This window comes from Typopeltis vanoorti, chromosome 16, assembly GCF_054136105.1.
Source record: "Typopeltis vanoorti isolate ZY-2024b chromosome 16, IOZ_Tvanoo_1.0, whole genome shotgun sequence".
In the NCBI taxonomy this organism is placed as follows: Eukaryota; Metazoa; Arthropoda; class Arachnida; order Uropygi; family Thelyphonidae; genus Typopeltis; species Typopeltis vanoorti.
This window is the reverse complement of record NC_143564.1, coordinates 14,480,250-14,504,482: the sequence shown is the minus strand read 5'-3', so window position 1 is coordinate 14,504,482 and position 24,233 is coordinate 14,480,250. Positions and strand designations below refer to the sequence as shown.

Below are 24,233 nucleotides of genomic sequence, written 5' to 3'. Positions count from 1 at the left end.
CTGACAAATAATCAGCTTGTGCACTTAGAGAATACAGAGAGAAAAGTGAGAAAGCCAAACACTGTGTAAAACTAGCTAAACAAAAGTCATGGGAAGACTTTGGCAAGAATATAGAAAATAAATATCTAGAAGGTGGCAAAATATTTTGGAGGTTGTTGAAGAAGCTTAGGAATTCGAGGAAAGAGTGCTATAAAAGGAGTTAGAGATGATAAGGGTGACATGAAAATGGGAGAAAAAGATATCGTTGAAGTATGGAGTAATTACTTCGAGAAATTGTTAATTAATGCAAGCAGTGATAGCACAGTGGTAAAAAAACACTCAACAGCCATACAGTCAGGAATACATATCATACTTGAAGCAGAAAAAGCCATCAAAGGCTTAAAATGTGGAAAGACAGCAGGAGTAGATGATATTCGACCAGAAATGCTGAAGTATGGTGGTATAAAAGTCTTGCAGTGGCTGCACTGCATAGTTCAGAAGGCCTGGACAGAGCAATGAATTCCCGATGATTGGAGTAGAGCTCTAATAGTACCCATATATAAAAAGGGAAATAAAACTAAATGTGAGAATTACAGAGGTATTTCCCTACTGAGTGTTCCTGGTAAGATATATGCAAGTATACTTGAGAAATGGTTGAGAAGAATTGTAGAAGAAAAGCTTGGTGAAGAACAAGCTGGATTCAGGCCAAATAGAGGCTGTCAGGATCAGATCTTCACTTTACGACAAATAGCGGAGAAGTCATGGGAATATAACAAAGATCTCTATTTGAGTTTTGTAGATCTGGAAAAGGCATATGATAAGGTGCCAAAATAGAAGCTATTCAATATGCTACAGTTATATCAAGCAATACTTAGTCTTTATTTGAGTTGTAAGTCAGCAGTTAGAATTGAAGGAAGTACAGGAAGATGGTTTCATGTTAAATCTGGTGTGAGACACGGGTGTACATTATCCCCTCTGTTATTCATTATCTATATGGTTCACATTATGAAGGAAAGTGATATTAAACATATCAAAATTGGAGGTGTTAATGTCAGCTCTTTGCTTTATGCAGGCGATGTTATATTTATCAGTAAATCCGCTACGAGTCTGCAAGATTCCTTGACTAAATTGAATAACTGTTGTAATAGATATGGTATGAAGGTCAGCAATAAAAAGACAAAGACAATGAAAATAGTCAGAATCATTGAAAATGTCAACTGCATTGTGAATGGAGAACCTGTGGAACAACTAAAACATTTCAGCTACTTAGGCACGATTTTTTAGTGAAGATGGTAAATTAAATATAGAAATAGACAACAGAATCAGCAAAGCTGGTATGGTGGGAAGTCAATTGAATAAATTCATATGGAATAAGAGAGAAATTAGTCGGAAAACACTAAATTAGCTGTATACAAGACAGTGTTCAAACCTGTTTTAACTTATGGATCTGAGTTAATAAATGTTGATAAATGTTTTACTTCTGACCAAAGACTAGAGACCGCAGATATGAGAGTCATGAGAAAGATTATTGGCCTGAACAAATGGCATCAATGTCAATATCATATTAAAAACGAGGATATTCGGAAAAAACTTGACATTGTCAGCATCCAGGAATGCGTTAGCAGAGCTAAACTCAGGTGGTATGGTCACTTGAACAGAATGGGTGAAGAAAGATTAGCAAAACAAGTGTTCTCTGCCAGGTTGGCAGCAAAACGACCCAGAGGAAGACCAAGATATAGGTGGATTGATACGGTACAAAGTGCCTTAGACGATAGAAATATAAGATCTGATAATGTTGGCATCTTGACAAGTAACAGACTGATTTGGAGGAAAATTGTGGATTGGAAGTTAGTAATGATGTAATTTTTTTTTTTTTTTCATGTAGTACTATCATATCCTGTACACCCCTGCCATGTACCCTGAAGGGGTGTACAGGATATGATAGTATCCTGTACACCCTATGACGATACACACACACACACACAGTAAAACCCTGTTTTTACGTTCCCGCAATTTACGTTTTCCTGCCATTTACATCATTTTCTGTTGGTCCCGTCTTAAGGCCTATTCTTACGACATATTGATTTCCTGCCATTAACAACTTGATATGGATGTTATTTCCTGTGATTTGCATTTAAGGTGCCAAGAGAGAAGCTATTCAATACGCTTCAGTTATATGGTGTCAATGGGGCATTATATCAAGCAATACTTAGTCTTTATTTGAGTTGTAAGTCAGCAGTTAGAATTGAAGTACAGGAAGATGGTTTAATGTTAAATCTGGTGTGAGACAAGGATGTACATTATCCCCTCTGTTATTCATTATCTATATGGATCACATTATGAAGGAAAGTGGTATTAAACCTGATATCAAAATTGGAGATGTTAATGTCAGCTCTTTGCTTTATGCGGATGATGTTATACTTCTAAATAAATCTGCTACAAGTCTGCAAGATTCTCTGACTAAATTGAATAGCTGTTGTAATAGATATGGTATGAAGGTCAGCAATAAAAAGACAAAGACAATGCAAATAGGCAGAATCATTGAAAATGTCAACTGTGTTGTGAATGGAGAACCTGTGGAACAACTAAAACATTTCAGCTACTTAGGCACGATTTTTAGTGAAGATGGTAAATTCAATATGGAAATAGACAACAGAATCAGCAAAGCTGGTATGGTGGGAAGTCAATTGAATAAATTCATATGGAATAAGAGAGAAATCAGTCGGAACACTAAATTAGCTGTGTACAAGACAGTGTTCAAACCAGTTTTAACTTATGGATCTGAGAGCTGGGTCAGAAGTAAAACACTTGACCAAAGACTAGAGACCACGGATATGAGAGTCCTGAGAAAGATTATAGGCATGAACAGATGGCATTAATGGCAATATCATATTAAAAACGAGGATATTAGGAAAGAACTTGACATTGTCAGCATCCAGGAATGCGTTAGCAGAGCTAATCTCAGGTGGTATGGTCACTTAATCAGAATGGGCGAGGAAAGATTAGCAAAACAAGTGTTCTCTGCCAGGTTGGCAGCAAAACGACCCAGAGGAAGACCAAGATATAGGTGGATTGATACGGTACAAAATGCTTTAGACGATAGAAATATAAGATCTGATAATGTTGGAGTCTTGACAAGTAACAGACTGATTTGGAGGAAAATTGTAGATAGGAAATTACAAATGATGTAATTTTTTTCATGTAGTACTATCATATCCTGTACACCCCTTGAGGGTACATGGCAGGAATTTGATGATGATGATGATGCATTTTTTTCTCAGGTGGCAATACTGATTTTTGAATTGATTTCTGCTGAAATCTGCACATTTCTCTTCCCAGGTGGCGTTGCTTTCGGCTGTAGTTTCGTTTCCACCATCACGGTGACTTGCACGCTTGCAGTAGTGATAGCGATACCGTGATTTTTCAATTGAAGTACGAATTGATATTGCAGAATTTCTGCTACATAATTTAGCATGTAAAAGTTGCTTTCAAGTTGCAGTGATGGATTATCCATGTTAGTAACATGGAGGAAAAAGACAGAAAATGTATTTCGGTAGAAGAAAAGATGGCAATTCTGCAATGTGTAGATTGGCATGCCGGAACACGTGTACATTTAGCAAAAGATCTTGGACTCTTCTTGTCCACTTTGAACACGATAGTAAAAAACAGGTCAAGCATTGAACTCAATTCAAAGCAATCTGGCGCTATGTCAAAAAAAAAAAAATGAAAAGCAAAAACAATCATCAATTAAAGATTTTTTTAAATAGATAAATGTAAGTAATTATAAATTCATTTATTTTCAGTTATTAAATTTTGTAATCTAGTATGTAGACCCACATACTAGCAGTAAGTCATCGTTTAGCCTTTCTTTCATTTTTTTTTTACTTTTCCAAGTACATGTGCACCCTTTAGGTAAGCATGTAGTCGTCGTCCCCACACACACACGCGCACACAAACTCGGAAGAGTATGCTAGAATTCCGTATGCGGCGCCAAATATTGGGTGACATGGAAAAGGGGGAGAAAAAAAAACGATGACGTAGAAGGAATCGGCAGCGTGCAATTTAAAAAGTTGTTGCAGTGCCTAAAATGCGTTCTTACTCTTATGCTCTTGGACTCGTGCTCTGGTGTGTTGGAACCTCCTCATGGCTCCTTCTCATCCCCCGCTTTTCGATGCGGATTCGAGATAAAGACTGAGGAACTATGCCATGAAATTCCTGAAAGTTTACCGGTCAGCGATCAGCCCAGCGGAAGGAAATCTCTGATATTTCTGGAGATATCATTACGATGTTGTGCCAGTTAACCAGAGAATAACATATGCCTACTTTCGGCAGCGGAGATAACTACAGCACGGACCCATGAAGAATGCCTCAGAAAAAGCAGAATGAACCAGGAATCGAAAATGATTGGCCAGTCGTGCTATGTGAAGTGGCCAAACAGTTCCCCAGCAGTTGGTAATGCATAGAGTATGTTTTTATAAGCAATTGTGTATAAGAAGAATAATTGTAATTATAGGAAGGACTCTAGAGATAATATTCTTTTTATAGTAGAGTGATTATGAAATTTTAGTGAAAGAATTATTGTAAGAGCACGTGGAGCTAAATTAGAAATTCGATTAGCAAATTGAATTAGCAGTTATTCACTCTTAAGAACGATACTAGTGAAATAAGATAGTATGCTGAACTGTTCTGGTTCCTTGATTCTGCACTATTCGTTAATCTAGGATTCAGGGTGGTGCAGGATAATAGAAATTTTCCCTGAATCCGAAAAAGGAATCGGATCCAGTATTGAAACAAAGGAATTGGTGTTGACCATTAGCAATTCCTTTGTCTTATATCCACTAGCATCGTTCTTAAGAGTGAATAACAGCCCAGAGAGAATATTTAATTTAAAAAGGGTAATTAAAGTGTTAGAGATAAATTCATTAAGTACAAGCGTATCTAGCAGAAAGTTTTTGAGAACAAATAAGAAGAATAAGTAAGATTATATACAAGGCACAGCAGATTTTACACAGTGTTCAATTCAATACATTTTTTTGTCATCGGTCAACTTGTGGGGAACAAATCGCAAATTCAATTTACGAAGGCCCAAACTCTCGGTCAAAATGTTGTGCACAGTTGATTTTGGAATCCCAATTCGTCTCAATCAATCTCACAGACGATTTCGTGGTTTCTTTGATGAAATCATGCACTCTTTGGATGTTAACTTCGCTCAGTCCAGTTTTCGGATGGCACGGCATTTTGCCATCCTCAAGCATCTCACGACCACTTTGAAATCGCTTAAACCACTCGTAACACAGGATAAGCAATCACCGTATGCTTTTTGAAGCATTTAATGCATTTCGGCAAAACTTTTACCAAGTTTAACACAAAAGTCAATCACAGCTCTCTGTTTGAAACTCATTTTCCGACTGTTCGTCAAAACACACTGTCACTCTTGGCACTATAACTCTGCTTCTAATGAAACAAATGTCATAAACAGTTGACACAACAGTAATGAAGGTTGCCACTTTCGACAACAAAAAGATACAACAGGTGGCACCACTAATTTCTTCTATTTTCAAAATGTTAGGTGTTTAGATTCCGACCACTTTTACTTAATCGGATTATCTTTTCTCCCAGCAATTTGTAAGTACTTACATAAAAGCAGCAAGGTTTAAGAATTTAAGCAATTTACAATATTTTACCTTATAACATAAAGTAGTGAAAATATCCTCAATTTAGTAATACTTTGGTAAATTACAAGAAATTAGTATATCCAATATATCAGTATGTGATTCAAAATGTAAATCCATGTTAAGTCTGTAGGAAGATATTAAACGTTAATTAACTTAATTTAGTTTCATTCAGAACTTAACAACTGCAAGGATCTCATTAAAACCGCTTGTAAGGACGCAAACGTCCTTGAAACGATCATTACTGGTGACAAAACATGGTGTTTTGAGTATGAGCTCGAAACAAAGCACCAGAGTGCTGAGTGGAGACCACCAGAAGAAGGGCATCCGAAAAAAAGTCTCTTGGAGAAGTCAAAGGTAAAGACAATAGAAACTGATTTGTTTCTACGATTCTAAGGGCATTATCCCCAAAGAATTCTTTCTGCCTAGCCAAACGGTCAATAGTGAGTTTATCTCAAAGTTTTGAAGCAATTGATAGCGAGAATTCGTCGCGTACGGCATGAATATTGTATTGCAGGCAGCTATAGTTTGCCCACAGATTAGAGACCCTTCGACACTTCTGTACTTGTCACAAAAAGGAGAATCCATTCCGATAATAGGGTAATCAATCTGTATTGTGGGATGAGTTGTTTATTATTACATGTCGGAAAATTAACTTCTGTTTTATGATCATTGTAGTTAACTATGTTACTTGTATAACAGTGGAAAATTTTACCTATAAAGCACGTGATTTCGCGTGTTGGCGACCAATTCGTATGTCCTTCATTTCTTTCTTCCCTTCAGCATAAATTGACTAGTCTTGGCAAGTTTCCAAGTGGAGATCTCTAAAGTGTGGGCATACTATAGTCACTTTTGCACGATAATGCACCATCTCATCGTTCGAACATTGTGAGACAGTTTTTAAGCAAAAACCAAGTTTGTGTGTCAGATCACTCACTGTATTCACCTGATTTAGCACCCTGTGACTTCTTTCTCTTCCCCCGACTTCATTTGCCAATGAAAGGAAAGCGATATGATACCATTGAAAATGTTCAAGCGGCAGTAACCACGACCCTCAACAGTATCCCAAAAACCGATATAAAAAAACACATTTAACCAATTAAATGACCGTGCCAAACACTGTATCGATGCTGAGGAAGAGTATATTGATTGAAATAAATGATTTGAATAATTATAATTGGCCTGTGTTTTATTTTCTATCAAACATTCAGCTTCTTTTTGGACAGAGGGTGTACATAAAGCTGAAACACTCCTGGAGTAACTGATATTTTTTTAACTTAAATATTCATTTAAGAATGATATTTAAATATTAATTAACATCCTACTGGCCATGGCATTTATCTGTCATGCAAAACATAGATGTGAAGTGTACTACTGAAATTGACATACTATAGAGATACCATTGAATTAGATATGAAAATAGTTGATATTATCCACCATGGCCAGTTGGGTGGTTAATACCTTATTGTTTTTTCTATTGGCTCTGATAACAGAATTTAATTGTATATTTTAGCTTATGGTTGCAGAAAAGAAAGGAGTAATAAGATTTTATGATGTGGAAAATGCATTGCCTTTCATGTCACTGAACTGTAACTCTACTCCATTAATGTGTGCTCAATGGTGTCCTGCTGACAATCTGGTGGTTGGATGTGTAGCAGGCTCAGAGTGGTTTTTGTGGGATGTTACAACAGCAAGGTAAGTAAGCAAGAGAGTAACCGAAAGTAGTTGTTTTATACTGTACATTGTATGAAATACTTTATAAAGTAAACTATACAGCATACACATATCAGAAGAGTAGCATTGCTAAGAAAGAGGGGATTTTCTAAGTGGATGCTGTGAGCAAGAACAAAAGAGGAAACTAAAAAAGTATGGATGAAGGGTTATTACCCCGCTAATCTTTTAAGGGCTAGAAAAACTGACAGGAGTGAAAAGATGAAACTACTCGAAGTAGTAAAAAGCTTGATGTTACTTTTTTTATTATTATCTAATGTAATTTTTCTTCTAAATAGAACACCTGTCCATCCTTCCTGTTGGCATGAAAAATTCTTGAGATATGTCTTGCTAAAAGCAAGTTAGCCAGTCTCTTACGTAGCAGGATATCAATAAAAAAAGAATCCACACATAGAGAATATATCTGCCATTAAATATATTTTGCTTTATCAGAGATTTCAGTAATAAAAAAACAACAGGACTGTACTTTTTGGATGAGTCTTACTGTGGAAGAAATGCATTTTGTATGGGAATTTATTTCAGCACTGAGAATTAGGTAGTAGTAACTCTAGTTATGAGTTGATCAATCTTCTACTTTTATTCGGTTAGCACAGCATACCAAATTACAACTCATGAAAGAATGAGCAATTTGATTGGAAAGGAAAACAGCAAAAATGTCCAAGAAGCACATGGTTTTCTTATCTGCACACATCTCTACGAATTGCATGATTCATCTGTTTTTAGCTGAATTCAGAATATAGTATTTGGAATTTTTCTTAAGATCCCTTCGTCACTAGTGTAAAATCTTTTTTTTAACCCATATATAAATCAAACAAGAATTTGGAGAACTTTTGGCATACTGGTGCGTGTGCTTAAGAGTTGAGGAAGAAGGAATGTTTTTTTTATTTTTAAATTCTGGGAGTTAATTGTTGTAAAATGCTATGTGAGATAGGCTATTCCATGAAATGGAGGTTAAGAGTGGTACTTGAAATTGGATTGTATAAGGATATTGGACGGCTATTGCTTTTTTTTTTTTTTACAGGTTTAGTGGATAACAGGAATGAGGATGGCAGTGCCTATGAAAATGGATTGTCTTTGAGACAGTCGTTGAAATGATTCATTGAGAGAGGGATCATTGATCAGCTGGACTGCCCTTCTCTGAACTGCATCAATATTTTTTAGGGAAATTTTTGGTGCATTATCCCAAACAGAACAGTGTTCTGAGGTTTGGAAAATTTGAGAATTGTAGAGTTTGTAGTGGGATGGATGAAAGTCATTTGAGTGAAATATGATGCCAAATTTTTTATATGCTGAGGAAGCAATTGATGTGATCTTTGTGCTAATAAAGATAAGAGATAAATATTAGTTCAAGAAGAGAGACTTGATCCTTTCTGGTGGTTTGTACATTATTAGATGCACTGTGATTCCCTTTGCGTGAAAAGAGATGCTGTGTTTTGGTAGCACTGGAAGTAGCTTGATTATACTCATCCCATTAGAGAAGGTCTATGTTTAAGATACTTATTGTAAAAATCATGAAAAGCTTGGATGTTTGGGCACTGAGGCTTGTCAAATGAGTAGGAGGAATGGAGTATACTGTCATTGGTAAAGTTATAGTTAGGATTATTGGTCAGTTAGAGAAGATCGTTTTATGTTATAGGAAAAAGGAGGTATGTAATAGAGTAGATCCCCTAAGACCTTTCTGCATTTATGGAGAAGTCCGAAAAGAGGAAGCCACCAATCAAAAGTGCACTGATTGACCAGATAATAGACTGGTCAAGAATAAGCAGGCTTCAGACCCGGTCAGATATTCTCAAGAGTAGCAGCGCGCCATAGGTTTCTGAAATCCTTCTACTGTTGAGGATCATCTATTAAGCAAATAGCACTTGCATGTGTTGGATTCTGAATGAAGAGAAATGGAAATTGTTAATATATCATTCAGAGTCCAACATAATCTACCATTCCCTGAGCAACATTTGTTTTTTTTTAAACTAATAGTCTCATGCTCATAATTTGCTATTTATGTAATTTCTTCAAGTTATGTTAATCGATATTTATTTATTTTTATATGTTTGGGATAAATTACAGTTATGAAAAGCTGTGTATTAAAATATCATTAATTTTGTGAATTTAATTCCTTGTATATAATGTTAGAAACTATAATATATGTAATTTTGATATATCCAGAAGATTCTTTGTGGTATCACTTGATTGATTGCTATGAGAATTATGTTATTTTTAGTTAGCGCGTGTTTACTCTGTGCTATGCACAAGGCTAAGTTGATGTGAGCCAAACCGATGAGAACCAGTTTTTGGCAGGAAAAAGGAAGGAGTAGATACGAAAACTTAAGTAAAAACAGAATCGAATAGGGGAGTATAGAGACTGAGGGGAATTTTAACGTGCTGAAAACAGTATTTAAAGGACTGGGAATCGCTTGGTATTTTAACTTACCTTTTTCTGAGTTGGATTTTTACCAAAACTTCCCAATACCTAGCAGTGAAATAGTGCAAGAAATAGGTTAATACGTATGAGAAAACAAAGAAATAAGTAGATAACTTAAACCAAGTGCATAAAGATTATACTACAGCTGTAGAGGGGTATTTTGCAGATCTTACTGAGAACCACTACAAGGATGGGATAATGGCACTGGAGCATCACTGGAATAAATGTATTAGTCTTAAAGGAGATTATGTTGAAAAATAAAAATAATTTTGAAATTATAAATTTGTTTTTTAATTGTTAGGACGGGAACTTTTCAGACCACCCTCTTAGGAACTGTTAAAGGGTGGTTAGAAAAACGAAGACACAGGGTCTGAAGAATTATGAGAGATTGCACAGAGAAGTCACAAAGGCCATCAGGTAGGATAAGGCAAATTATTATGCTAAAAAACTTGAAGAGATAGAATTCTAGATGAGGATGCACAAGTATAAGATGTTTCTTTTAGTTTGTGAACTTAACATTCACCCTGTGCTTATCAAAGACAAGAATGGAGCAGTACTAACAGGAGAACTGGAAAGACTACTGTAAAGAACTGTACAGCAGAGAGAACAAGCCTTTTCACAAAGAAAATTCCACTTAGGCATGAGGTTGAAAGAGCAGGTGCACAGCTTAACAACAGGAAGACCCCAGATGCAGATGGAATCCCAGAACAGTTAATTAAGGCCACAGGAGATGGAAGGATTAGAGTGTTTCATAGATTGATTACAAGGATACGAGAGCCAGGATAACAGCTTAGAGACTGGAAGAAGTCTTGTTTTCATACCACTAAACAAGAATGAAGAATTGCAAGAATTATAGAATTATTAATCTCGTGTAAGCAAGATTTTTTATTAAAGATCATTCTTTATAGGGTTGAAGCAGAAATACCCGAGGAACAAACAGGTTTCAGAAAAGAAAAGGGTGCTAGAAATCAGATCCTTTGCCTTAGATAGATCATTGTGAAGTATAAAAACTTGAGATTTCCTTTGGTAATGTGTTTCATAGACTACTGCAAAGCTTTTGACTGTGTTCAACATGAGAAATTGTGAGAGGTAATGAAAATAATGGGTTGACCTCAACACATTATCAGGTCGATAGCTAACTTGTACAGTGGGTATGAAGAGGTGCTGGGTTGACTGATTGACTTCAGGTAAGGAAGGGGAGTTAGGCAAGTATGCTTACTTATTCCTCACCTGTTTAGTATCTTTGTTAACTTGTCAAAGACATCCTTGACAAAGTTAATAAGATCAATAAGGACAGAAAACTTCAACTGAATCCTAGAAAGACAGAGATTATAGTTCTCAAAAGAAATAGAGAAGCCCCTGAGAAACAAGTTTACCTTAACAGACAAATAATTGAGTAAGCCAACAAATTTGTGTACTTGGGATCCTTCATTAATATGAAGAATTACTGTTCGGAAGATTAGGAAAAGCTAAAATAATGTTCAGAAACTTGTCTAAAATAAATCTTTCTGTGTTTTCAATAGTGACTTATGGATGTGAAACTTGGAACTTAAAGAAGTTCTTTAAGTTCCAATTCTGGCAGGAAAAGGATAGCTGCTTTTGATGTGGTGTCACAGACTGTTGAAGATCTCATATACTGACAGACAGACAAATGGATTGGGTGCTAGAAAGGATCAATAGAACTCCTTAAGAATATTGAGAGAAGAAAGCTGAAATACTTTGGGCACATTGAAAGAATGGAAGAGCTTCTCAAAACAGTAATAGAAGGTAAAAGTCTCTGGAAAAAGAGGAAGAGGTAGACCCTCAGTGAGATGGATGGTATGTCTGGAGTGACTGATCTTTAGAGAGTTGAGGCCTCCAGAAAAGCATAAAATAAGACCACCTGGTGAGGACTGGCATGGCTCATAACTGAGGAGAGGAGTGACCATATAGCATCTGATGATTATGAAAAATTATCATGGAAATTATGGATACACAATTCACCTACTCTAGAGCATAATAGATCTGTGCTCTGTGCTGAACCAAAAGCAATTTCAGACACTTTAGGAGAAAGCATTGCTAGAATCTCAGCAACAGTTTCATAACCTCCTGGATTTTTTTTAATATTTTTGAAAGAACAAGAAAAATAACTTTTCTAAAAATGGGCTGGACAGTCAGCCATTTGTTAAGAAGGAACTGGAAAGAGCAATTTTGCTCTAATGCTAGTAGTGTAGGGTCAGATGACATCCATTATGAGATAATAAAACACCTCCCACCATCTTTGATGAAACTCTTCTTCTTTCTACACAACAGAATACTTTCGAGGAGGAGGAATTTCTGGATTGCCATCCCCAAACTAGTAATAGATCCAGTTTAAGCAAATACTTATCAACCTGTTATTTAGAAACGGTATTTGGAAACCTCAATCTTTTCTGCAGTACATAATGTAGTTTCATTAGACACCGATCAACATTAGACCATTTGATACATCTAGAAACATCTATGACAAATGGTGCATTCCTGAAACATTCACATCTTGTTTCAGTTTTCTTTGATATGCAAAAAAATTATGACACATCCTGGGACTATGGTACATTAAATGTCCTTTATGATATGGGTACACACATCTGACTGCTATTTGTCCAATGGGTATACATGGGAAAGAATTTTTACAAGCTTTTTGAATGAATGTGGACAGCAATACAGGCACTGAACATGATAATCATCCACTATGGCTGGTTTCTACTCTACCATGTTCTTTCACTGCACCAGCTAGGGAAGATGCTTACTCCATGATCAGCTTATCTGTAGCAGTTTAGTGCATAGAATGAACACTGAGATATAGAGTAATTGACTGAGCCAGAATCAACCCCCTAACATTGTTAAGGGGTCGATTCTGACTCAGGGGTCGATTGGAGGTCGATAGAAAAATATAAGACATCATTGTGCGGGTAATATTTAATTCGGTTAACTTGGATTACCTCCATCCTGAATGACAATGCAATTAAGAGTGAATCGTGGGAACAGTGGCATGAATAGTACCGTAAGATGGAGCAAGGTCACGAAAATAGTTATGGAGGCCAATCAAGTTGGCCAAAATGACGTTATTTACCAATATACGGATGTATGTGGTTCCTGCCTGGCCGGCACGGCAGGAGCAAGATTGCAACACGTGTGCTGTTGCTTGTTTACTTATACTTACACATATTCGATCCCAGTCTCATTTTTGCGCATCGACATACAAGTGAGCGTTAATGTTCTAAAATTCATCAACATACATATTATAATTCAATCGTTATTCATTCACGAACTAAACTTCTCTATGTTGAAGAGTTGAGCAGGGCTGGTAGTAATATCAGTGATATTACTAGTGATAGTAGTAATAATAGTAATATAATAATATATTCTATATTATACATACAATAAACACTGTAACTATAAAACAAACAATCTAAAAACTCGCATAAGCGTCTTTTTTTTTGCTTATTATAATCTTATTATTATCTGTCCTATTATAATTACGTAATAGTAAAATAGAGGGGGTCGATAAAAAGTCAAACTCTTGAAGGGGTCGACGGTCAAAGAAGTTTGGCGACCCCTGCTCTATATGGATAAGTTAGTCTTAGTACTCTGATGGATGTGCTTCTGTTCTTTCCGACCACGCTGTTTCAAATAGATTTCACTTGAAGGCAGTAACTATACTGATGAGCTGCATGCCATATGGTTCGCACTTCACTGCATAAAAGAAAGCTGCTACCAAAAAATGATTTACGCAGACTCACTGACGTCTTTACAGGCAATCTATGCTCTTGTATATGACTACATCCATTACCCTGTGATGATCTGCCATTATTGTATTAAAGATGAAGGTGCTTAATTTTCATCTTCACTTATGCTGGATTCCCAGCCAAATTGGAATCAAGAGAAATGATTAACAAATGCAGCTTGTACTTTCTCCACATATTATCACTCCTCTTTATGAACTACAGACAGTTAATAAAAGTAATGTTAACTGGTCAGCAGCATTAAACCTGAAAAGTCGCAGTCCAGTCTGTATAGAAACTGAAGAGAGGAAGTTGTTCTTGCTAGGCTTGGCATAGGTCATTCATCTTGTACATTCTTATTTACTAAGAACAGATGATCCACTTATGTGTGAACATTAACACTTGCCTTACCTCTAGTAGAGTTGTCAGCACTTCACTCAAGAGTGAAATGCAATTTTTACTAATCTCCCTGAATTATATACACTAAGGAACTGATTCACACACACACTGCATGACTTTGTGAAAAAAAAAAAAAATTGTACAAGCATATCTGATCATAAGCCTCTTTTGCATGTGGTTGTGAATGAGGATAGTGTGAATGATACTCATCAATGTAGGCCTCTGAAGTCTCTTATAATAATTTGTATATGATGCATTGTTTCATCATCATGCGTATCAAGGATTTAGGCCTAGCATGGCTTGTTCTGGCCTTAGAAGTCATCGTTTAAGAGGACGTCCTGGTTTTCTTTTTCCTAATGGCTTGTACTTTAAGGCTTGTTTTGGTAATCTTTCTGTTTTCATTCTTCGAACGTGTTCCATCCATTTATGTTTATATTTTTTAATTTTTTCTATTACTGGTTCATGGTTTAATTCTTTCATAATTTCTTCGTTTCTTTTGTGATCAAATAGGGTATACTTTGCAGTTTTTCTCATAAACTTCATTTCTGCTGTTGTTAATCTTTGTTTGTCTTTTTGTTTTATTGTCCAGATTTTGCTTCCATACATTAAGACTGGTAGGGCTAATGTATTGTATACTTTTAGCCTGGTTTTGTTTTTGAACTGGGTTTGGTTTAAATATAGAGTTGATTACACCTGTTATTTTTAAATATTTTGCAATTTGTACGTTTATATCTTTTTTATTTTCATATGTGATCATACATCCTAGGTAGTTAAATGAATTCACCTGTTCTAAGATCTTGTTATCTATTACTATTTTAGTTCTTGCTGGATCTTGTCCTTTAAAGGCCATAGTTTTTGATTTTTCTGTTGATATTATCATACCATAATCTTTGGATATCTCATTTAGATCTAAAATAGCTTTCTGTAAGTTATCTTCAGAATTTGTAATTATAATTTGGTCGTTGGCAAATAGGAGAGTGTTTAAGTTTACTGTAGGAGTAAGTTTAATTCCTTGATGTAAATTTTTATTGCATTGTTTTACTTTATAAAATTTGTTTTCTTGTACATATAAGATTCTATTTATTTATTTATTATCAGCAGCAGCCAACCAACCTTATAAAAGCTCTCATCCTGGACAGGTTTTGAACCTAGGTCTTTTTGACTGAAGATGTGTCATTTTTCTGACTGCTATGAAGTGCAGAAATGTGGATTAGAAAACAAGCTTTCATGCATATAAAATATGTAACTGCTTCTACAGGCTGTAAGGCAGCTGGAAAGAAATTAAAAACTCTTCCATTCCAACTTCATTTTTTGTTACTTCTATCTTGTAATTTTTAATCCAAAATAATAACACATTTCTTTTTGCTTGCACATACCCTTTGTGGTTTAATATAATAAATTTAGTTTAATCCTTTATCCAAATGTGAGCAAACAAAGTTTGCGCCTGAAAGTATCTTCAGGACTGGGGTAAGGTAGTACAACACCAGGGCACTCCTTGCAAAGGTGGAGCAAGCTACCAATACTCCTATCTCAGTATCTCCCATAATGCAAAACACATCTCCTTGCGGATATGTCTAATGTTATGCATTAAGGGAAGGGCCACAACCCAGACTAGTTTCGACCTTTATTGAGGTCTCTTCAGTGGGAGCCAGGCCCAAGTGGAGATACCAGGCAGAAGCATTAGCAGGTCATCTCTACCTATAGGAGTTGCCAAATGGTGTGCCACCCTTTTTTTATTAAATTACTCTGGATTTACATTATGTGTTTTGCATTATGGGAGATGTTGTTGCCCTGGTGTTGTACCACCTTACCCCAGTCCTGAAGATACTTTCAGGCGCAAACTTTGTTTGCTCACACTTGGATAAAGGATTAAACTAAATTTATTATACTCTAACCAAGTGAAAAATAAACTTTCAACACCCTTTGTGGTTGCTGTACTGTATGAGGGTTATCTGAAAAGTTCTTGGCCTAACAATGAAAAAAATGGATTTATAATTTCAAAATTATTTTTATTTTTCAACATAATCTCCCTTAAGACTAATACATTTATTCTAATGATGCTCCAGTGCCGTTATCCCATCCCTGTAGTTGTTCTCAGTAAGATCTTCGAAATACCTCTCTACAGCTGCAATCACCTCTTGATTCGAAGAAAAGCGCTGACCAGCGAGGAAGAGTTTTAGTTTTGGGAAGAGATAGAAGAGATGGGAGCCAAATCTGTGGAATAGGGTGGATGTTCCAACAATTCATAGTGCAGATCCCTTAATTTTCCCATTGCCAAAACACCTTCTTTGTGGGCAGGTGCATTATCTTGATGAAAGATGTTTTTTTTCTTCTGCAAACCAGATCTTTCCTCATGAATTTTTTTGTTGAGTCTGGTTAAAAGATTGGAATAATATTCCCCAGTTATTGTTTTCCCCTTTTCAAGATAATTAATAAACAAAATGATGAGCATTTTGTTTATTAAATCTAGCATCCCAAAACACCAATGCCATGACCTCTCCTGCTGATGGAACCAACTTGGTCTTCTTTGGCCCTGAACAACCAGCTTCTGTCCACTGTTTGGATCCTGATGTGTAATGGTAAATCCAAGTCTTATCCATAGTAATAAATCAATGCTCAAAATCAGTTTTATTCTTGTTAAAAACCCTCCAAGCACTGTTCGGAGATTTTCATGCGGTGCGTTTTTGATCTGTTGTGAGTAAGCGCAGCACCCATCTTTCGCAAAACTTTTCATTTGCAATTCTTCATGCAAAATATATCCTACATGTTCTTTTGAGATGCTTACTATAGTCTCAGCAATTTCACACACTTTGATTCACCGGTCAACCAATACCATATCATGCACTTGGTCAATGATTTCTGGTGGTGTTACACTTTTTGGACGTCCCTCACATGGATTGTCTTCAAGGCTGGTACGGCCATGTTTAAGCTCGGCAGCCCATTTCTTAATTATCGAAAAATGAAGGAGAAGAATGCCCATAAACTTTTATGAACTTTGAATGAATTTCTTTTGGCGTTAAACCTTCTTTTAGAAAGAATTTTATAACTCACGATACTCAATTTTATCCATTTCAAGGGATACAGGCAACACTTTTGCTTCAGACAGCTGTATAAAACAAACGACTTGACAGAATGACTTGCAATTTCAAATGGATGCTTATGACAGCTGTACCAATTAGAAAAAAAAAAAATCTTGCCGATGGTGTTGTCATCTGTGGTTGAGGCCGAGAACTTTTCTGACCACCCTCGTATTAATCAAGTAGCATAACATGAATTTTGTCTTTGCAAATTTAACATTAAGTTATCAAATTTGATAAGTTTTTAATTACTTTTAACAATTAGAATATAAGGTTTTGTATGTGCTTTATTCTTTTGTTCTTTATCAAAGAGATTCCTACTCTGTTGTAAATTTCAGTAAACCATTACAACAAGGAAGAACTCAACCTGAAGGAGCAATTAAACTTGCATTTTCTGGAACAAATCAGTACTTGTTTGCAGTCCGAAGTAGGCATGGCGGTCAGATAAAAGTTGTAGTGCCAAGAATAAATCAGGTATTTATAAGTTCAAAATAAATTGTCTTCATGTATATTTCTGGTAGGTGCATTGATTTTTAGAACTGAGTGCCCGAAATGAGCACTCAACTCTGTTACTGATATGGGAACAGCAACGTTGTAAGAAGAAAATTTAGAAGAAGAAAAAAACAACAGGAATTAGAGAAGTTGAATTACTGAGACTACATTATCATTTTCCTGATAAGTACCCTCAAGAGGTTTTCAGGCTAATGGGATAGTACTATGCAATTAAAATTACATTATTAATAATCTCCTGTCAATAAATTTCCTCCAAATTTGTCTATTAGCATTCTGGGCAATCATTGATAAGCCCAAAAAACATTGCACAAGTGCTCGAGGCTATCATAGCACTTTGCATGGGACCATGCTAATGCATTTTCACGTAACTCATTGTTCAACAGTTCTTGATTTCCAAAAACACAGCAGTCATTCCCCTTCCCCTGCAACTTTTTTCCTGTTCCCTAAGATGAAATTCTGACAGAAAGGATTAAGGTGATCCGAGCAGAATTGCAGGAGTTGTTCAACACAGTTGCACTTAAGAACTTCCAAGGATGCATGGAAAAACCACTGGGATTGCTCTATACATGTCCAAGAGGCCTACTTTGAAGGAGATAGTAGAAACTAAGAGCTATGGTAAGTAATTTTGTTTTTTATGGTCAAATTCCTTGAACTTTTAGGTAACACTGTGCTTTGCATTATAGATACTAAGACAGTTGATGCAAAGTCATTAGCCCTCTATACAAATAGACTTGTCATGAAGATATTGCACTTACAAACTTCACTTGCACTTTGGTAAGGATTGAAAACAAGAATATCATTTGTCGTGTATAATATAAAAAAAGTATGTATACAGGGCACGATAGTGCTCTCCATTCATCCTGCACATTTCATAAACGATGTAGTGCTCAGACATCCCAAGCTTCAACCAGATTCTTAAACAATGATCTCCATACCATCCTCAAACAGAGGGGAGGACAATCTGGTCACCTTCAGCACAGTCTTGTCCTTTTCTCTCACAAAATCTCAACTCACCAATCCTCACCCTCTGCAAAACTAGGCATCCTCTTTAGTTCTCTTACTAGAAGTAGTTTCAAAATTTCAAAACTATCCCTCTCTTCAGCTGTATCTCACAATGTAATGCTTCTGCAGGTAGTTCTGTGGTCACTACTTCATTGAACTAGCAACACCATTCCTTCACTTTCTGTTGTATGTTAAAAAAAAAAAAAACTACCCAGCATCCCTTTTTACTCCAAGAAAAATGTCATCTGCATCCTACACACTTTACGGATGTGCTCATAAATTCTTTGACCTCTTGACCATTGGAGATATATAAATTACTATCAGCAGAATTGAATTGAAGTATTAATGGAAAAGAAGTCACTCTGATAGGAGAACTGAAGTACCATGTGGATATAATCGATGTAAGTTAGGTGTAGGGATAGTGAGTTTTGCTAATAATAAATATAGGAATAAGGGAAAGTAAGGAATAGCATTCACTGCTAAACATATTAGTCCCCATGACTCTTCTTGAATTTCAAGAGGTTTTGTGGGGAATGAGGAACTGGACAAATGAAATTTGTGCTTAGTAGAACCTTCCTAAGAAAAAGGTGTATGAATTTCTAAGTCATTAGAGAAGGTAACCGATAAAGAAAACCAAAAAACTAAGTAGGCAATGTATCTCAAGCATATAGAAGTATTTTGGGAAAATTACCATTAATACTAATGGTAATTGCCTGTAATTTCTGTTCATGGTATGGACTAGTGATCAGACATCATGTTTCAACTTAACAGTGTGCGAAGTAAAAAGTCAAATTGATAATGATATCTTCTCACTGGTAGATGATGCAGTAGAGAAGATAATGATATCTTCTCACTGGTAGATTTGAAGTAAAAAGTCAAATTGATAATGATATCTTCTCACTGGTAGATGATGCAAGAGAATTTATGGATTTGAAATGAGAAAGTAATAATCACTTAGTTTTAAGCAACTGAAAACAAAAGCATATAAAATTTTTAGCTTTTCCAAGTATTATTCAAGAAGAAAATGAAAGGGTTTGAAAATAAGAACCAAACCTTAGAGTCTCAGCTGCAAACTCAGAAGTCAATATTCACTCATCTAGTGAGGATAAAAAAAAAATCCAAACTTCATGATGTACACAAGGTTAGGATTCATCTGTTATGTCTATATAAAGGAAGAGTGGACAGAGTTACTGTTCGGACTCTAGAAGAGCCCTTACAACTTTTAGTGTTTTTAAATTCACTGAAACTGATCTTCCTTAAGTTGTGCAGTGATTAATGCATCTATTTTATAAATATTTTTCTGTGCAAGAATATACAGAAATAGCAATGTGCCATTTTTACCCCCCCCCCCCTACAGTGGTACAGCTGCTATTTATTTTTTGAAGAATGTGCCATTCCTTTTTTGGAAATTACACAAAATCACATATCTAGTAATATGGCTCTTCACTCAGAATACCAACAGTATTCTGAGTAAAGCACATTTCCTTACAGCACAGTACTATCACATAACTCACTCAATTTCTATAATAAATTTAGTTTTAATCCTTTATCCAAGTGTGTGCAAACAAAGTTTGCATCTGAAAGTATCTTCAGGACTGGGGTAAAGTGGTACAACACCAGGCAACTCCTTGCAAAGGTGGAGCAAGATACCAACACTCCTATCTCAGTATCTCCCATAATGCAAAACACATCTACTTGCGGATATGTATAATGTTATGCATTAAGGGAAGGACCACAACCCAGACTAGTTTTGACCTTTATTGAGGTCTCTTCAGTGGGAGCCAGGCCCAAGTGGAGATAATACCAGGCAGAAGCATTAGCAAGGTCATCTCCTCCTATAGGAGCTGCCAAATGGTGTGCCACCTTTTTATTAAATTACTCTGGATTTAGAGAAAGATGTTGAAAGTTTATTTTTCACTTGGTCAAACTATAATAAATTTAGTTTTAATCCTTTATCCAAGTGTGTGCAATGTTGTACCACTTTACCCCAGTCCTGAAGATACTTTCAGGCACAAACTTTGTTTGCACACACTTGGATAAAGGATTAAAACTAAATTTATTATAGTCTGACCAAGTGAAAAATAAACTTTCAACATCTTTCTCTAAATCCAGAGTAATTTAATAAAAAGGTGGCACACGTTTGGCAGCTCCTATAGGAGGAGATGACCTTGCTAATGCTTCTGCCTGGTATCTCCACTTGGGCCTGGTTCCCACTGAAGAGACCTCAATAAAGGTCGAAACTAGTCTGGGTTGTGGCCCTTCCCTTAATGCATAACATTATACATATCTGCATGGAGATGTGTTTTGCATTATGGGAGATACTGAGATAGGAATGTTTGGTAGCTTGCTCCACCTTTGCAAGGAGTTGCCTGGTGTTGTACCACTTTACCCCAGTCCTGAAGATACTTTCAGGCGCAAACTTTGTTTGCACACACTTGGATAAAGGATTAAAACTAAATTTATTATAGTCTGACCAAGTGAAAAATAAACTTTCAAAATCACTCAATTTTTGTTTTGATGAAACATTGCTATATAAATAAATTAGTTTACCCACCCACCCCATGTTGAAAGGGAGGGCCAAAGGACAAACATCCATGCCCAAGGCATGATTCGAACCCACATCCTTTTGGCTGGTGAGTGATATACACCAACCACTCTGCTAACTAGGATAGCTGAATGAATAAAAAGTAGATATTAGAGAGAGAAACAGGAGAGTGATTAAGATAAAGTTCCTCTTATAATCAGATGAAACTACTCAACTTATAGGTTAGGCTCTGTTCTTGTTATATGTATTGTTTTAATTTTTAGAATTTGCGTATATGAGTTTAAAGGCGAGGTGAATACAGATTAATAGAAGTTATTTACTATGTATAATTCTGCAGAGAATATAATTTTTGTCAAATTTCTTTAGAAGGATAAAGAATAATTTAATATACAGGAATATGTGCGTAAATTTTTTTATATATATATATATATATATAACTTGAGCTGCAACCTGTGGATTTTGAAGTTAATATACAATCATGTGTATGAATCAGAAATATTCTGACCAACCACTTAAAAAATTATAGTTGACTTATTATTCTTCACAACTGACTATGAACATAATAGAGAGAAAGGGTGTGAGAGGATTCCACCAACAATAATATTTTCTTTGCTCATTGGAAACTCTTTTTGTAATAAAGTTCAGTATATTTGTTTATTTATAAACCCATTAACAGTCATTTGTTATCTAATAGCTGTATAACCTGAAACACACTCCCTGCCTACTCTTTAGATGGCACTAACCGAAGTATTGTCAATTTTCAAACTTTCTAATGGTGTTATTGTGATTGATTAAAGCTGAGAAAACAGACAGTATAAGTAGATCTCTACCTAAGCAGAATGTAAGAGAGAATAATCAGGTAAATAAATAACCTGCCTTCTATTCTTAAGGATAGCTATATTAGCATATTAATAGTAACATGATAACATCATAAAATGCTTTATTTTGCATATTTCTTTTCAAATCTTCTGAGGAGGTAGACACTGTGCATAAGCAGGTCAGAAGAAAGCAATAAATTGCTTATTTGAAGTTGGGCTTTTTTCACTAATAATTTGAATACCTTATACACAGAAAAAAATAATTGAAATAATTAGTATAGCAAGGTCAGTAATACAGCCTCTCGGTAATTTATGAACAAGTTATACACTCTTTCAGTGTTACCATTATAAATATGGATTGAACTTGGATAAATAAAATATTTATACTCTATTTCTGTACAAGTTGTGGTATCACAATATAAAATCCAAAACCTCTAGTTTGTTTTTATTTACAGGAAGTTTTAGTGGCTGATTCTCTGTGTGGATATGGAATTGCATGGCATTATAGATTTCCACTTCTGGCAGCTGGATGTGGTTCAAAGTTACATCTCTGGAAGATAAACAAATGGGATTTATGGAAAACAAGTTGAATATGTCTACAACATAGCTTGCTTAATTTTTGTATTATATTATGAAATATTTATAGTAAATCGTATAAAAAAAATAACCTGAATTCCTCATTGATTTTTTTTTTAAGATGAATTACCATTATAAACCGAAGTAGAACATCTTGCCTGCTTTTTTTGAAATGTATTCCTCAAAGACTAATCTGCTTGATTGTGCTGCTTGTCACAAAAAATGTCTGAAAATTCATTTCCCTCCCTCCTTTCACTGTTTAAAGGAGGGAGGGGGGGGAAAAATGAAGAAAGGCAATATATATGACCATGAAACAATAATGTAAGTTATTTCTGAAATAGCACTGGCCAACAAAAAAAATTTTTTTTTCTCCTGATTATGATCTGACACTTGTTTTTTACTAATTTAGGTGCACTGATTTCAAATATCAAGCCCATTTTTGTCTATCACGTCAAGTTTTTCCTCTATGGCATTTTCTTTTTGCTAATTTGTAAGTTTTTGATAGTTTTTAGGAGGCAGTACTATTTAGAGGATCAAAAAAATCAATTTTTTAATATTTTCTAAAAGTATGTACTTTTAAAAATCTGTTCCTAACTTTTTATCAAGACATTCGAAAAATTCGAAGATATAGCCTATTATTCAAAGCAGTGCGCAGATCAGAATCGGAGTGCTCACTGCTCTCGCTTCTTAGTAAATGAATAAATGCGCAACGGCACGTACTGGTGCTTTGAATACGAGAGAGGCCGATAACCTACCTAATACATTTAGGTGATGAAAAGTAGGCGATGACAACTGCCTAAAACAAATGAATGCTATATGCGTCATAGCGGACAAAGAACGATCAAAATCAGTCAATCGTTAATTGATTGTGAAAGTATGATGAGCGCTTATAACGTTTCAATAAAGTCTCTGTTTTTTTTTTGTCTTGTTAATTGCATGTTAGTCGGCAGTGAAGAAAATACATCATGTCTACTACTTGAAATTGTGTCAATAGTGTAGATTCCTTCTGCTACATTTGTGGCAGAAGGACAAATATCACTGATTTCGTTAAGAAAGTGTATTTTGCATACTTTGACGTAAAAATTGCAGATCAGGACAAGTCATGAGCTCCAAATAAAGTGTGTAAGTCATGTGTAGAAAATTTACGACAGTGGAGCAAGGGAAAATGCCAAATATTAGCTTTTGGCATTCCAATGATTTGGCGTGAACCGAAAAATCACGTAGATAATTGCTATTTTTGTTTAGTTCAGACTTCTGGTTATAATAAGAAGAATAAGAAAAAAATTGTGTATCCAAATCTCGACTCAGCAATTCGGCCAGTTGCTCATTCCAGTGAAATAGCCGTGCCAATTTATAAAGGACTTCCTTTACTTGAGAACGAGCATGATCGGAATATGCCAGATGTTCTTGAGGAGCAAGACCCGGCTGTTGATTTAGACAACGAAAATTTAATTTCTAGTTCTGGACTGCAACGTTTTAATCAAGCGGAATTGAATGACTTAGTAAGAGATTTGGTCCTATCAAAGGAATCATCAGAATTGTTAGCTTCAAGATTAAATGAAAAAAACTTACTGGAGCACGATACAAAGATAACTTTTTATTGTGCCAGGGAAAGTAATCTTGTACAATATTTTAAACACGAGTGTGGGTTTGTTTACTGTAACAATGTGTCAGGTTTACTAACTGAAATGAGTGTTGTACAATATCATCCAAATGAGTGGCGTTTATTTATCGACAGTTCAAGCAGACGTCTCAAGTG

At 35.6% G+C, this 24,233-nt stretch overlaps 1 protein-coding gene across 2 annotated transcripts in view; it reads left to right on the top strand.

Moving 5' to 3' along the window:
• Nup37 (nuclear pore complex protein Nup37) overlaps positions 1-22,544 on the top strand; it is an 88,224-nt gene extending 65,680 nt beyond the window's left edge. For both annotated transcript variants that reach the window (XM_090406480.1, XM_090406481.1), the window contains 3 exons: positions 7,165-7,346; positions 17,359-17,494; positions 22,354-22,544. In XM_090406480.1, the coding sequence (XP_090262606.1) occupies positions 7,165-7,346; positions 17,359-17,494; positions 22,354-22,488 (453 nt within the window). In that variant the 3' untranslated portion in view covers positions 22,489-22,544. The remainder of the gene's footprint in view (positions 1-7,164; positions 7,347-17,358; positions 17,495-22,353) is intronic.
• The last annotated feature ends 1,689 nt before the right edge of the window (positions 22,545-24,233 follow it).